The sequence below is a fragment of the Lepisosteus platostomus genome, chromosome 4 (assembly GCF_059453375.1).
Source record: "Lepisosteus platostomus isolate fLepPlt1 chromosome 4, fLepPlt1.hap1, whole genome shotgun sequence".
NCBI classification, from domain to species: domain Eukaryota; kingdom Metazoa; phylum Chordata; class Actinopteri; order Semionotiformes; family Lepisosteidae; genus Lepisosteus; species Lepisosteus platostomus.
In genome coordinates, this window is record NC_142614.1 from 26871263 (window position 1) to 26886586 (window position 15324).

Sequence of the window (15324 nt, forward strand, 5' to 3'; positions counted from 1 at the left end):
CATCACCAGTATAACTTCAAATCTGCATTATACCATTGCGCAAACAGCATTAAATAAATCAACATTTATATATACACATGGCCACATGCATGTACCTGACTACTAACAATGTTAGATACTGTTATTTTCTTATATATTGTAGCATATATTTAATGGTTTTCCCGCATGAACTGATCTACTTTTGGGAACACATTTGTTTCACCATTGACCTAGATTACTGTGGAAACTATTTCATCTTTGGGACAACCCATTTATCGCGTTTTCTAAAAGGAGGATGAAGCAACAAAAAAAAACCCACATCGAGCCTTTATTTAAAAATTCACGCATTCGGTTATTTAAATTGCTAAAGACGAATCGTGTTGTCGGCATTTTGACTACTTAAACTTTTTAAAGAACACCGCTCCCCTGCAAGAGGCCAAGGAATGGACGAGTCGCATCGCAATCCTGCTGGATGGTATAATAAAAGCTTATTAAAAAACCGCTTTTGTGAACTTGTTTTCCCAGCTGACACGCACTGTTCGAGTCAGCTGCTGCTATTGTGTACTTAAATGCTGTTGAAAGCCTCCAGTTTGCCCACTTACTGCCTCCCACTTTCACCACGACAGGGTTTCATTATTTTCCAGTTATAAAGCGATCGGGGAGGAGGCGCCTTTCCCAATTATATTCAGATTAGACACAACAATGTTTACAGCACGCTGCACCACTAAGAGACCGATTAATGTTTAGATCACGATACATGCCAATTAAAAAAACATGTGCTGTCAGACATTTGTGGTTTCCTCACCGATGCCTCCGAAGACGTACTCCGCCGTACACCCACTTCTAAATGAAACGCGCAGTAGCACAGGTTCGGTAAATAACTTTATAGAAGTGCAGAATTCGCAATTCTCTCCCCGAATTTATTTTATGTTCACATTACAATCAATTCATCTTCAATAAAGAAAATATTCTGAAATGCAAATTCATGGTAAAGTGAACAGTTTAAATTGTAACATCAAAATAAAGGCATTACGAACTGTGCAGGTTATTTACTGTTAATTTAATGCTGCACCGAACAAGCAGTGTAAATAAGTGGAAAAACATCCTAAAAAATTTCAGATTGCTCCATCTTGGGGAACATGGAAGGATTTACTGGTGTATGGATTCCCCCATACTTGAAAGTGTTAACTCCAGTGTACAGACTATCAATTAAAATCTACCAGTCAAGGTCATGAGAGAATATGAATGCAAATGTTTATATGAGATTTGTATATTAAGTGTGATTTAGCTCCTCCAAAAAGTTTAGTTTGCAAAGTCTTAATGTAAGGGGAGAAGTACAGATTGCATTTCGTGTGTTTATTCTGTTCAGGCATCACACGCAAAGAAAACCCCTTAAAATATTTAGACAAAACACGTTTGTTAGCACAGGAGGGATAGTGAAACAACATGCACAGATATCACATTATATACAGGATAAATGCTTGGGTATATGCACAGCTTTAGCTGTTTGGGAGGAAAGCCATTTGTAGTTAAAAGGGTAGCTCAACATAATGCATCCATACCTGACGGTAGGCGAAACAAATTAACCTCTGGTATCATCTCTAGATCACCTCTTGTCTCAGAACAACTCCATCGGAGCTAAGGGAACCTGCAGCTCAGTTATGTCACTTTACAGGCTTGTCCAAGATGGCAGGCTGCATGCACTTGGCTTTGTGAACACTCTGCAGCCTGGCACATAACAGTTAGGTTAAAAGGGAACAGGCTGACAGTCTACAGTTTGGACAAATGTCTAGAAGAATGCATCTGCCAGATTTCCTCAGAATGTTTCTGGAAGATTGTTATAGCTTGGCAGCGTTGGTTATACCCATAGTTTCTTTCTTCTTACTAATAATACTCACCTTGTATTTATCACCTTGTTCCACACATTATAGAATTATTACACATTATTAAAAAGGATGCAAGGTAGTTGTTGTTGTTGTTGTTGTTGTTGTTGTTGTTGTTGTGGTGTTTTAGCTTGGAGAGGGGAGCACGATTTTTTCTTGTGTGGGTTGACTTAAAGGAAGAGAATAGGACTGTAAACCTTTTTCTGGTTTTATTTAATTTATTACACTTTCAATTTGTAACAGAAGGGTGGGTTGAGCTATAGTGGAGGAAAGGCAAAGGTTTTTAAGGACCCTGATAAGTACTGGATAGGGAACATGAGGAACCCAGTGGTTCACATCGTGTTTTGTATGACACTTTGTCAGAATTTCTAAGAAGGACTTAATGAACTTTGGTATTTCAAAGCAATATGGAATATTACCAAATCCCAGCTCCCAAACAGACTGATAAGCACTGTTTTGTAGGGTTTTTGGCATCAATAAAAAAAATCCCACATTTAAATAAATACTATTTATTTAAAATATTGCATGGTGTTGGTTTTAAGGTTTCATTTGCCTCACTTGTAATGAAATACAAATGCAAAACTAGGGCACTTACAACTTAAGTTTAACAATTAAAAAATGAGATAGGCAGCATTTCCAAATAACGACCTCCGCCTGAAGAACACAGGATGAACTGAATCAACCAACAAAGGTGGCACAACATAGTCCAACAGCTCTGTGCTCCTTTAAAACCCATCACTCAGCTGACCAGGTCATACAGACTTCGGTAACGTCTTCAGCATCTCATTTACAATCGAGCTCGAAAAGCATGCATTTTTTAACAATACTGTTCAGATTTAAAATCATTGTCGAAAAAGGTTAAAAAAAAATAATCGAAAAGCACCAATTGCACTCTGCTCTTAATTTCATGATTACATAATAAAACAATGCTCAGAAGTCTTTTAATGGGAATCCCTAAGTCTTAGCATCAACCCAGTAGGGATAAGATGTAAAATACCATGCTATTTGGTCCTATTTCTTCTTGCATGTTACAGTAGTAATGATACTGATGGCTTATGTTCATTATCATCGAGAGGACTGTGCTAGCTAGACCCCTAACTTGTTAGCCTGTGTCAAAATTACTTTCAGCACAGGCATGAAAGCCGAGGTCTCGCTGAAGTTGCTGTTACTGACGATGTGAGTGTGGATGTTCAGTCCATCCATGTAACAGCGAGATTCGATACTCCGGGCGATGTTGTGTAAACCGCCAATAATAGCTGGGGAAAGCTGCAGAATTAAATAAAAAAAAACACTGTAAAATAACTGCAGTTACACAAAATAATCCATCCAAACACTTCACTTTGGTTACTGTCAAGTAAACTAAAAAAAATAATCAGTGAAAACCATCTCACTTATTTTATGGTTTCACCTTAAATAACCAAATGCAAAAGTATTTGCAAAAAAAACAAGTTTCAAATACTTTCAGTAGCCAATAAATGAATCTTTGCTTATGTAACGAGTCTCCTGATAATTTCTCACCAAGTATTTTAATTGAACCTTGGATGGTAACAGTCACATACAGCTAAGACCTTGCAACACCAAACTAAAAAAATATATTAGTGCAAGGAACTCAAACATGTAACAATCACGGTTTTCTATCATGCTGTAAGAATCGATCAGGTGTCAGAATTATAGAGGGGAATGAGCAGGTCATTTCCCCAGAGACAAACAGGACACTTACCGTCTGGTCCCGAAGTTTGTCATAAAGGGACTCAAGCCGTTTGTTCGCGTCATCTAGCTTTCTCTTGGTTTGCTGCAACGGGAGTTTTGTACAAGAGATGTATTTTTTTTTCAAAAAAGGCATAACTTACAGTAATCTCCCTCGAGTTCTCGGTCTAATTGATACGTTAATTATTAAATAAAGGAAAGTAATGGAAGAGTATGCTTGCCAGTGCTCTTCAGCAGACAGTGGTTTAAAAAGTAAAAAATTATTTACAGCCATATAAAGTACCTTCATACAGAGAAATCCACATGAGAAATGTGGGGGTTAATACACGGATAAGGCGGACTTTATCTCCTGCTTTCGAAAGACTTTGATTGTACTGGTCACTTTTTTTACATAAGACTGCAATGTTTATATTCTTCTTATACTTATCTTATAATTCAAGCAGGGCCTAAAGGATGTATATTTTTTGCAAGCTTCTTATTTGTGTGGGCATGTCCCATTAAGTTGGGAAAGTTGGCTTTTTTAGAACACAAGATGACTTACTGGATCTGTGGCTGCAGTCATACACTTTTGGATCAGTCCTTCAAAGGTCGTCTTCAAGATAAGATGCTCATCAGGAATAGGCTTTTTGGTAATTTTCTCAGCAGACAAAGATTGCACCGGCTTTACAAAACGCAAGAGAAAGAAAATTAAAAAGGTGTTAAATAACATTAACGGGAAAGCTCGCTTACAAACTGGAAGTTTTCTTCGGTCTGTCGTTGGTTCAGATGTACTCAAATATAAAATCCAATGCTCATACTTAAGTCATTCTTGCACCTGCTCTGTCTGAATAATTAACTGGCTATGTCAAATGGTTCCAACGGGAATCGTGAATCGTTGTAGTGCTGGTTGAACCCACAGATCATGGGAATTCCCAATGGAACAGCACTGAGGGGTCCTGGCAGATGCTAGGCTAACCCGCATGTCAGGGAGAAGTGTCACCGAGAGGCCTAGCGTCATTACCTGTATGACATCTCCAATCGGGGCCCCTGGAGGTCCCTCCATGCTAAGCCGGGGGGCAGGGGGCTGTTGGGGTGGCTGGGGAAGGGGCTGCTGCAGACCAGAATAGGGAGGCTGCATCCCTGGCTGGCCTGCAGGGACCTGCTGTGGCTGGAACGCGGGTGCCTGAGAGGGAGGCTGGGCCTGGGAGTCTCCCATAGGGCTCATGATAGGTGCGGTGATGGGAGCTGGAGGAGTGTAGTGGTCTGGCACCTGCAACACGGAACGCAAGTCAGTTTGGGAAAGCAGGCCCGTTCCTGCATTGCCCTACCGAGACATTACGTGAAAGAAACAAGAAAGGGGAGAATCGGATATCGGTGATGCAGATATTGTCAATCCCGGATGTAAAAAAATACTCTCAAAAGTGTTGCAAAGCTGGGATGAGGCAAGTAATGTCGTGGGGCGGTGAGGCTTTAATCAATTGATGGTGGAGAAATGGTACCTAGGAGTGTTTTCGTTATTCTCAATGACATGGTAGAAGTAGCTGGATCTATCAGACTCCATTGCAGCCCTGTATTCAAACAAGTACTCCGTCCATTACTGTAGATGTACACTCAAGCCAGAAAGACACCAGTGTTCTAGTTTGTGGAAGACGGGCTTCATCGCACGCCTTCTGTCCATTCAGCATGAGGCAGGTTTTGTGGATAATGGCAAGATTTGTTGAAGACTACAATAGCACTTAGTTCATGCAGCTACACAGAAAAAGTTCTGACTTATCATTTCTGCTAGTCCGAAGGAGGCAACACTGGGTTGGCATACTAATTGTGTTGACTGAATCAGTAATGTCCCTAAAGAATCTTTCTTAAATAAGTGTCTGAAAGCCAAACGTTTAGGTGGTAGCCTAAGAAAAAAAAAAGGTGCACCTTCTTCTTCTTTGGCACCCGGGAAAGGCTGGGAGGATCATTCCATCCATTCTGTGGTCCTGAGGAAAGAGGATATTGAAATCACTTTCATTTCATTGAAAGGAGACGTGGACTTCCTAGCAAACCCAACAACTTGAATGTGATAGCTGGCCTCCATTACAAACTAACACCTGTTTCACTCAAACTAGGGCTAAAGGAAACAGCTGCCATTTTTACTCATTTTAAGTGTCTGGAGATGCTGAACAGGGGAATGAGCTTGTCTGTCATTATCCTGTCTCTGACAAAACGTTAATCACAGCCCATGACTGGTCAGATCTACAGTTTAATGGCTGACCTAGATATTTCTCCACTTGAAGCAGTGATAACTCATCAGATACTAATGATCACTGCTTTGAAATATGTGGGTCAACCACTACACTCTGGATTATTTTTGTTTAATCCCAAAACCGATATTTATTTGCCTAGTCTATTTACAGCTCCAACAGTGATACTTCAAAAATGAAGACTTTGCTTGGATGCCAATATAATACAGTACATAGAATGCAGAATTTAGATCTTTATTTTTTTTTCTACAAATTATCTGCTAGTCCAATTACAGAAGATAGCAGTGAGAATTTAAAGCAATCACCATGCCACAAAATAAGGGAGTACTTTTAAAATTATGTCCATTTGATTAGTTATTTTGCCACCCAATCTACTGATTCCCAAGAGATCAAAATAAATCAACATGAATTGCAAGGATGATTTCACTAATATTCCTCCTTCCAATTCACCTTCAGGATAACAGCTAGTGTCAGGATCATTTCCTCCTCCTGTAAATAAAATCATATTAAAAACAGATTCGAGAAAGATCCTAGATTCTAAGTTATAAAACTCCATTGAGTCCCTTTTGGAAGTGTGCAGAAGAGGACAATGCAGTCTGCAGAAATGTTAACATAACACTATGTCTGTGATAGGAAGTGGACTAAACTAAAGTTGTTGTTGTGTTCATATGTAAAAAATAGTTCACAATTTGAACATTTTCAGACTATTTTACTTGGATCTACTCATCTTTTACTTGCCTTCTGCAAAAAAAAGGTTAAGTTTTTCCATTTTAAGGTTCATTAAAACAAATGTCAATTTGACTGGATGTACAAGTTTTTTTTTTTGCAATAAAACAATTGATGGCCAAAACCTCAGAAACGATGAACAAGAGACAGCCATTGTTTTCATTATTGTGTGCTTGGCCTGCAGAAGGATTTCCACTGGCTCAGTCAGAAAAACACTGCTGCCGTGTAAAAGGACATTGCTTTCCTGGATAAGTCAAACATGAAAGGGTAGTGTGATCAAGCAGCTCCCAATTCAGCCATGGATTACTCCAGGTTTCCTTCCCTAGCTTGTTAGTGACCATTTAAAAGTAGAGCACCCATTGTACTTTTGTACTTTGTGTTTTGACGTGGCAACTGCGAGGACCCAATTTCTTATCAAAATACAAGAGCCAGTACGAGATAACTCGATTTAAAGATTGACAAGTCCAAAAGCAGTATTACTACAAGTTACTTTTGGAACAGTGACCCAAAGTGCTGTGGGGGTTAGAAACAAGGTACTAAGCCATTTTGTTGAAGTCGATACCCTGTCTTCTTTCAAGAAACAGCTCAAGGAGACCCTTGGATTTGTTAGCTACTCACAACCATATGGGCTAGATAAGATATATGGCTTCCTTTCACTGGCATTTCTTCTTGTGCTGCTGTATGACATTCATCAAGCCAATTTAGTTTGTTTTAAATACTAGTCACCTTCCATTTTGACATTATACTGGTTTTATATTTGATCAATTTCAGGAACAGCCAGAATGTGTATTTTTGGGAGTATCTTTCTCAAATGTAGAAATCAACTGAAAGGCGGAGAGCTGCAGAGATTTAAACTACATTGTGTTCTTATAGTTTCAGAAATATTGCTAGTCTGCAGATGTCCATAACACAAGGCAAAATATCTTCATTAGCAAAATGAATAGCTGCCATAAACGCATTTATAGGATTTACTGTAAACACTAATAGCGAACAGCTGCAAACAGAAATAAACTTAAAATTGAATTAATTCCTTGAATTCACACAAAGATAAAATGGTGTAAAGAATCCAATCTTGGATACACCACTATTCCTTAGGCTGCTCACACCACAGCATAATAAATAATAAATCACTGAAGGAAATGGTCAGTCATGCTAAAAGGAAATATTCTCACACAGAAACTGAACACCCACTCTCAAAAACATTTTGCTTGACTAGCACAGCTCGCCTTTTCTCAAGCAGCAAAGAAGGGCAGAGGATTACTGTAATACAAATACAAAGGATACCCTGACAAAAAATCCCTCAGTGCTGAGGTTTCTAACAGGGAAAGCCTTCTTTCACGGAAAGGGTCTAATGCTTTTTATTGCATTTTTATACCAACAAAGAGTTTCTCAACACCATTTTGGGCAGTATCTGCCAAAAGCCCCAACACAGAACCAGATGAGTTTATCTGAACAGTTTCCCAGGTATCAGAAGACTACAGGGGGGTTTGTTGCTGCATATCAGATTGGAAGGGAAATTCAATGGACAATGAAGGATAAATGGTTTTGTCATGTTCGACATTCTCTATGGAGTTGTTTTTCAATTGCCCTGGAAACACATAATTCAGTACCTAAACCTGTCGACTGTAGGCCTCAAACAAGAACTCCACTCTCTCAAGTAAAAACAAATCCCTGTCAATCTTCCTTAAAGACTGAAATAAAAGGTAAGCTTGTTTACTCTGTTACTTTTTGAAGCAAAACAGCAACACCTATAAATTTCTATTCCTGAAGGCTTCAGGAAAAGAGGGGGCGACAAGAAAACGAGCACACCGAGTGAAGACCCGTTTCTGTGAGGCGGGCGGCTCGCTGGGGCAGGGAGAGTACCTGTGGTTCCTGCCGGTGGAGGCGGTGCGTAGGAGGAGGCCGGAGCCCCTGGCCCTCCATGCTGGAAGGAGGCTCCGGAAGACAGGGGAGGAGGGGGGGGGGAGAAGGTCGAGGCAGGAGGGAGGGGGCCCCCCGAGGAGCCTTGCGGCTGCCCAGTAAACGGGGTCCCTGCACAGGCGGGTGGCAGGGGGTGAGAGGGAGCTGGGTGCATGTAGCGAGTTGGATAGGGAGCAGAGGATGAAGAGGAGGGAGGAGGAGGAGGAGTATGTTGGTGAGGCTGATAGATTGTTGGTCCCCCCACTCCGGGAGAGTACTCCTGGGCTTGGGGGTAAGCTACATTGGTAGAAAAAAAGACATGCAGCTGTTAGTACAGTGTCTTGTTAGGACCTCGTCTAGCTAGTCTTGACAAGGGGAGTCCACATGCAAAAATGGGTTAGATTCTAGCAGACAGATCAATGTTCGAGAGGTAATATTTAGTCATGCTGGCACTGGAAATGCAGCTCTAATGCTAAGTTAAAAACAGGCGTTGAAAGACAGTGTAATGGCACACAAATTATTTTCTTTTATAGAGATATGGACATAAGACCAATGCACTGGTTGGTGAAAGGAAACAATCTTTTAAAGTTTTGGATCCTCATTTAAATCACACAAACCGCTGTGTATTTGGAAACTGGGACATTTAAGGCTAAAAGCAAGGTTTTTCTCAAAGTATCACAATTTCCGTGCCGAATCTCTTACTTATAAAGATGCTGCCAGATATTCGGCATAAGAGTGTGTCCCTTCCTGTGAATCGCAGGTTCTGCCTGAATTTGGTTCTTAGGGCCTTATGGCAACAACAGAGTTAAGCTGGAGCCCATGAAATTCCTTTATTTTTGCAGTAAAACAGCCTTTGAATTTGTGAGACTGGGGCTCAGCGAACAACCACTATAAAGTATATGCCACAGTAGAATCAACCCCGAAATGAAAAAAAACAAAAACAACTATTAAGAATACAAATGACAATACTGGGTCTGTATAGTGCTCATAACTAAAGATGGACAACTTTTACTGCTTCTGTAACTGTCACACAGATGGAGCTCTCCTTCAGGGTAACTTTGGGTGATGCAGAAGCCCATGCTGTAATGCAATGCATTCTTTTCCTAACTGCAGCAGATTCCCTAGGCTATCCAGGTCAGCTGTGTGAGACGCTTACTCTGAGGGTATCCCTGTTGTGTGTTGGTCTGTGGGTACATGTACCCAGGAGCAGCTGAAGAAGGGATACTGGGGTTGGCCATGCTCTGCATCACGAAGCCAGGAGGCGGTGGCTCAGCCTGGGAGGGGAAACAGACAGGAAATCTCACTGACGGACACGCACGAACAGCATAATTCAGTTCGAGAGTCCTGACATTTGTTGACATGTACTTCAATGCACTACCATAAAGAACAGCAAGTTCTTTTTTCATAGACAGGGCAAATACAGCATTTCACTCAAAATATTTACAGAGCCCTTTCTCTGACAGTCTTTATGAACAGCTATGTCAGTGTTTCTCAGCTGGTAATTAGCGAGAGATTAAAGATTAGTTAATTTAGTTCTGAAAAACATGTACTTAATCACATATAGATGTCAATAACTGCAAAGAAAATAAGCTACCCAGTCAAGCTTACTCACCTTCACTGATATTTATTTTATTACTGGTGTATGTTTGGATGGTATTGGTATGTATTGGCAGATGCTGTCCATTTTTGGCTTTATGTAGTATATTTGTATTGCATATCTCTTAGTTGCATTAAATTACCAAACCAAATTGTATGCAGACAGTTAATATGGCAGATACCCAAGCTTCTTTCAAGAAATGGCTGACAGTGATTTCCAAATTAATCAGTTTTCAACTGCCAAACAAGCTAAGATGGAGTGTGTGGTCCTTGTTCTTTTAACTTTTAAAAAAAGTAAAAACAAACTCAATTGAAACAACCACAGGTGCTACAAATACAAGACAGAAAAACCATCTTAAAGCAGGTCATGGGCTGTAACGCAGGAGGCACTTCTTCATGTAAGACTTGTCTTGTCTTTAGTGTGTGCTATGTACATTTAGAGATCCCATCTCCCACATTTGCAATTTGTGCCATTTTTTGCTTTGAATTTAAAAACAAAAACAAGTTATATATCAGCCCAAACTCAGGTCTGTAAACCAGAAAAGAATATCACTCAAATATTTTTGAACACGTCTTACTTTGTGCATACACGATGTACAGAAAAAAAATAATTTAACAAATACTCAGAATTCTTCAATTTCTAAAAAAATCAGGCTGCTATTTAATGAGCTTCTTAATACTGTATTCAGTAGAAACCATCTGTAGCCAGCAGGGCTGTCAGAGCAATGTGCTGGAATGATAATTATCACATTTGATGACTGGCCACAAAACAAAGCAGGGTATTTGGCTTGATATACTTATAAAAAAAAAGAAATAGTAATTTCCTTCTTTAAATTATCTCACTTCAGAAGCAGATTATAAAACTGTTCAACAGAACTGAACCTTCAGATGAAAATGTTGTGCAAATCTTCAGCTCCTGGGTTTATTCTAGATCCATGCACACAGTACCTACAACCACTGCATCCTATAGACTGGCAGTGAGCTGGAGACCAATGCAGTAGTCATGGGAGTCACAGTGGGATGCCAGCTCAAAGGATACACACACAGGCATTTAGGGACAATTGACCACTTGACCCAGACAAGCCAAGACAAATTTACTTTTGAGTAATTTCAAGCATCTAGAGAAAACCATGCAAACATGGGGAGAACGTTTGGACTTGACATTGGAGGTAACCCAGTCCAGAATTGAACCCAGGACCCATTTGGGTTTAGTTCTGGAATCACTGCTCTAAACGTGCATACTCATTTCCCTCTAAAAGTGCTAGAGAGTTAGCAACCGCTCAATACATTGCATTGAAAGAACAGCGGTACCATATAGATATATATCCCATCACAGATATCCCATTACAAAGAGGAATGCTACAAAATGCATCACTAGCAATTCCAAGGCTCAAGGATTTCATAGAGATTATTATAAATGATCAATTTAAAGGTCTGAAGGGATTCGCACAGCCATGAGTACAACACAGAGGTACTTTGGTGGGGTAGTTTCACTTATTTACTGTAGAACATATATAAATACCAAAGTTTAGTCAACTGTCAGATAGTTGGAATATTCCAATTTCTTTCTCCAAAACTGCATTCAACCTTCACAAACCTGGGCGAATGCTGAAAGGGCTCATTGAGAATGAGAAAAAAAAAACAATCAGAAAGAGAATGTTCAAATACAAACGTCAATCCAGAATCCTTTGCAACATTGCTGCACTGTAATTTAAACTGCAATGGTATATTTTTCCCCACAATACCACAAACTTCACAGCTGATCTCTACATCTGCTGCCACACTCCTGAAGTGATACAGTGTGTAAACTGACCCAGACCTGTATACCAGCACTGGAGTGGAGAGATTTGGGTTATAGGAGAAGGGGTATCCTGGATGGCAATGGAAGCTTTTTCTTTATTGTCACAGAGGTGATTTTAATTTCTCTCTCTCCTGCACTATTTCAGAAACATACCGCATCAGCAAGGGACAATGATGCCATGTCATGTAAAACAGCAGCTCTCACTTGTTTAAGTGTCTAAATCACAGGAATGAGGAACTTCTCTTACCTAATGATACTAATTTAAATAAATGAAAATAAACAATTGTATGATACTGCAAGTGGAAAACACTTCATCAATGGCCGTCGCCAAAGATACGGGCAGCTTCCAAATTTGACATATGCCTGGAATGGCAAAAGCGTCACACATTTTCCAAAATGACATGCAAGAGATCAGCAAATCAAACAGGAATAGTAAAGTAACCTGGAATATGAGAGAGTAAAAACACACTAGAGGTGGCTGCTAAGACAGCAGGTCACTCCTTTTACAGGTGTGTTTCGCAGGCTCCTGGGGCCAAGCTCTGCTGGTGTGGTGTGTGCGAGGTGAGGAATGGAGGTCTATACCTGAGTGCCTGAGGCAGAAGCTACCGGTGGGATACTTGGAAGAGCAGTGGGAGTTTGGTTACTCCAGGAAGTGACAGTAGATGGAGTTCTAACCTGAATTAAACAAAGACAAATACCAATGATGGGACAACAATGAAGAGACCAAGAAAGCAACCTGGTAAGAATGAAGCAAGACAAACTAGAAATGCAAGCGCTCGATGATTTAATTAAAGCTCCCTACTGATAAGGAAGGAATCCTTTCAGGAGCTTATGAAAAGGAAGGCCTAGAAATTGGGTGTACGTTTTGTTCTGGAGAAAAGCTAAAGGACCCTGTGCCAAAGAACATGTAAAATGCATGTGACACTAAACACTGATGGTCGAGAAGCTTTGAAACAAACAACTAAACCCAACCCACACAAACATCGCAGCCTTTCTGCATCTATTTTCACAGGGTCTGTTGTTTCCATATGTAAAAGTACATACAGAGAAGTGGTAAATGCAAGTACAGTATGCATATGCAGCAAAAAAATCTACACCTATGACTTGTTGTCACACAACAACACTGGGGTAAATATACCAATATCACCTGAGAAGTGTTAATTAAGCACAAAGTGTATGAAAACAAAATTGCTTAAAATCATGGGCTTCTCAATTGTCAGATAAATTTGATAAAGCCTTAAGATGTGAACTATCCTAAGACAACACAGAGTTTCAGACAATAGTTTCGCCAACGTGCAAAACGATAACATTTTGAGGGGGCTTTCAAGTGCATTATATGAAATACATAAGAGTGTTTCCTTGTGATGAAGCCTCTCTGCCTCCTCCCATCAGCAGCAAACATCAAAACCCTCAAAACAGACTTAACCCGAGTGTAACGCTGCCGAGCGAGGGGAGAGGAGAGGAGAGGAGTGGTCCAGGACCCCAGTGTAACCCTGCCGAGTGAGGGGAGAGGAGAGGGCCAGGACCCCAGTGTAACCCTGCCGAGTGAGGGGAGAGGAGAGGAGAGGAGAGGAGAGGAGAGGAGAGGGCCGGGACCTTAGTTTAACCCTGCCGAGCGAGTAGGGAGGAGAGGAGAGGGCCGGGACCCGAGTGCAACCCTGCCGAGTGAGGAGGGAGGAGAGGGCTGGGACCCCAGTGTAACCCTGCCGAGAGAGGGGAGAGGAGAGGAGTGGTCCAGGACCCCACTGTAACCCTGCCGAGTGAGGAGGGGGGAGAGGTGAGGGCCGGGACCCGAGTGTAAGTCTGCTAAGCGAGGAGGGAGGAAAGGAGAGGGCCGGGACCCCACTGTTACCCTGCCGAGCGAGGGGGGAGGGCAAGAAGGTTGATACCTGAGTGTAATACTGCTGAGCGAGGGCTGACGCCTGCTGCTGGGCCTGGCCTACAGAGGTGTAGGCCTGTCTGGGTGCTGCTCTCTCCGTGGCCGTAGAGGGGAAGCCCAGGGCTGCCGGCGCTCCAGTGTGCACCCCCTGTGCCCTGTACAACCTGTCACGCAGCTGCACGACAGCCGCCTGGGAGGAAGAAAGAGGTCAGTACAGGGAAGAGGCAACCACACCACAACACACACTGACAAGAGGTCTTGCATATACTCCCACCTTTACAGAGAAACACCTTAATGACGAGCTGGTCTGCATCTAATATTTCACATAGAGCTGCGTCTCCACAAATCTTGTTAAATATTATTTAAAACCCCAAGTCAAATAAATAAGGAACACTTTATGAAAAGAGGTTCTTTTGATCACATCCCACAACAAGAGCCCGAAACACAGGCCATAGCTCTCCTGCTCCAGTGTCGCAGCTATGCTCACACATGATGGAAGGCCCACACCTATTTCACCGGACATTAACTCATCACAGTTGACTTCCTCTTTAAACTTTTTTTTATTTTCCAAACCCCCCTACACACTATTATTATTAAAAATTAAATTGAATCTATTTTATCATTCAAAGAGTTCAGCATACATGTGCCTACCCTTGAGGTCAGTGTGACTGCAAATATATGAACAACCCAGCTACTGACTTGTTGGCTACCACCCCAATTCCATCATTACAGAAAACAAGTTAACTTCCCAGCCCTTCGTTAGGCAGTTCTGGTTACTTTTTACTCACTTACAGTGCAACGAATACCACCCCGCACACACACAGATCTCGGGTACCTGGTCAGTGCTGCTGGGCAGGTAAGCAATGGCGGTGGCCAGGCTGCCCTGGGCGGCCAGCAGACTAGCGTACTGGCTCATCTTCTCTGCCAGCAGAGCGCCCACCGGCGTCGAGCTCGCTCTGCGCGTCGCCTCCACCGCCCGCTGTAGCACCACTACCTTCTCCACCAAGTCCTGCAGGGGGCGACAGGGGGACAGGGGGTAACAGCAGTGCCCCCACCCACTGCCTGGCTCCCTGCCACTGACACCTAACAAGCAGCAGGTGGCACTGCAGAAGCTTTGTGCTCATCCCCAACTGCAGTTGCTGCACCACGTTGTGGGTCTCAAACACAAAATGCAGAATCTCACAAATTATCTTCCAAAACATATTTTCATGATGACACCATTTATGATACCACTTAAAATGTAATGATGCCAAATCATTCAGGTTGAGAATCTGATCGGTATTTAATTTGGTCTTGCAGAAACCACAGCCAAGGTATCTGTAATCAGACTATAATATTTTAAAGATATCTCAAACTCAGTTTAGCACTACCCATCCATTATCTGAAGTGTTGTATTAAAAACTACAACTAACCCAGGAAGAACGTCTCTGTGCTGAGCAAACCCAGCCTGCACGATTTTGTGAGGGCAAGAGGAAACCACAGCACCCAGAGAACACCACATGTGGGCGCAGTGAGAGCGTGTAAAGTCTATATACAAGACACTCCTGACCCAAGGGCTGTGTGGCATCAGCCCTGACGACCAAGCTACCATACCACCCTTTTTAATACTAATTATTAAGCATTAGCAATAAT

The 15324-nt window shown here is 41.7% G+C and overlaps 1 protein-coding gene across 6 annotated transcripts in view; it reads right to left on the reverse strand.

Moving 5' to 3' along the window:
* Positions 1-2060: 2060 nt before the first annotated feature.
* Positions 2061-15324, reverse strand: part of sec31a (SEC31 homolog A, COPII coat complex component) — a 31240-nt gene continuing 17976 nt past the window's right edge. For 2 of the 6 annotated variants that reach the window (XM_088629259.1, XM_088629257.1), the window contains 11 exons: positions 14528-14701; positions 13703-13882; positions 12396-12488; positions 9573-9690; positions 8381-8713; positions 6242-6280; positions 5469-5527; positions 4570-4818; positions 4111-4230; positions 3583-3654; positions 2061-3128 (listed from right to left, as the gene is read on the reverse strand). In XM_088629259.1, coding sequence (XP_088485385.1) covers positions 2949-3128; positions 3583-3654; positions 4111-4230; positions 4570-4818; positions 5469-5527; positions 6242-6280; positions 8381-8713; positions 9573-9690; positions 12396-12488; positions 13703-13882; positions 14528-14701 — 1617 coding nt within the window. In that variant the 3' untranslated portion in view covers positions 2061-2948. The remainder of the gene's footprint in view (positions 3129-3582; positions 3655-4110; positions 4231-4569; positions 4819-5468; positions 5528-6241; positions 6281-8380; positions 8714-9572; positions 9691-12395; positions 12489-13702; positions 13883-14527; positions 14702-15324) is intronic. The other 4 variants (XM_088629261.1, XM_088629258.1, XM_088629262.1 and 1 more) reach the window with 4 other exon arrangements.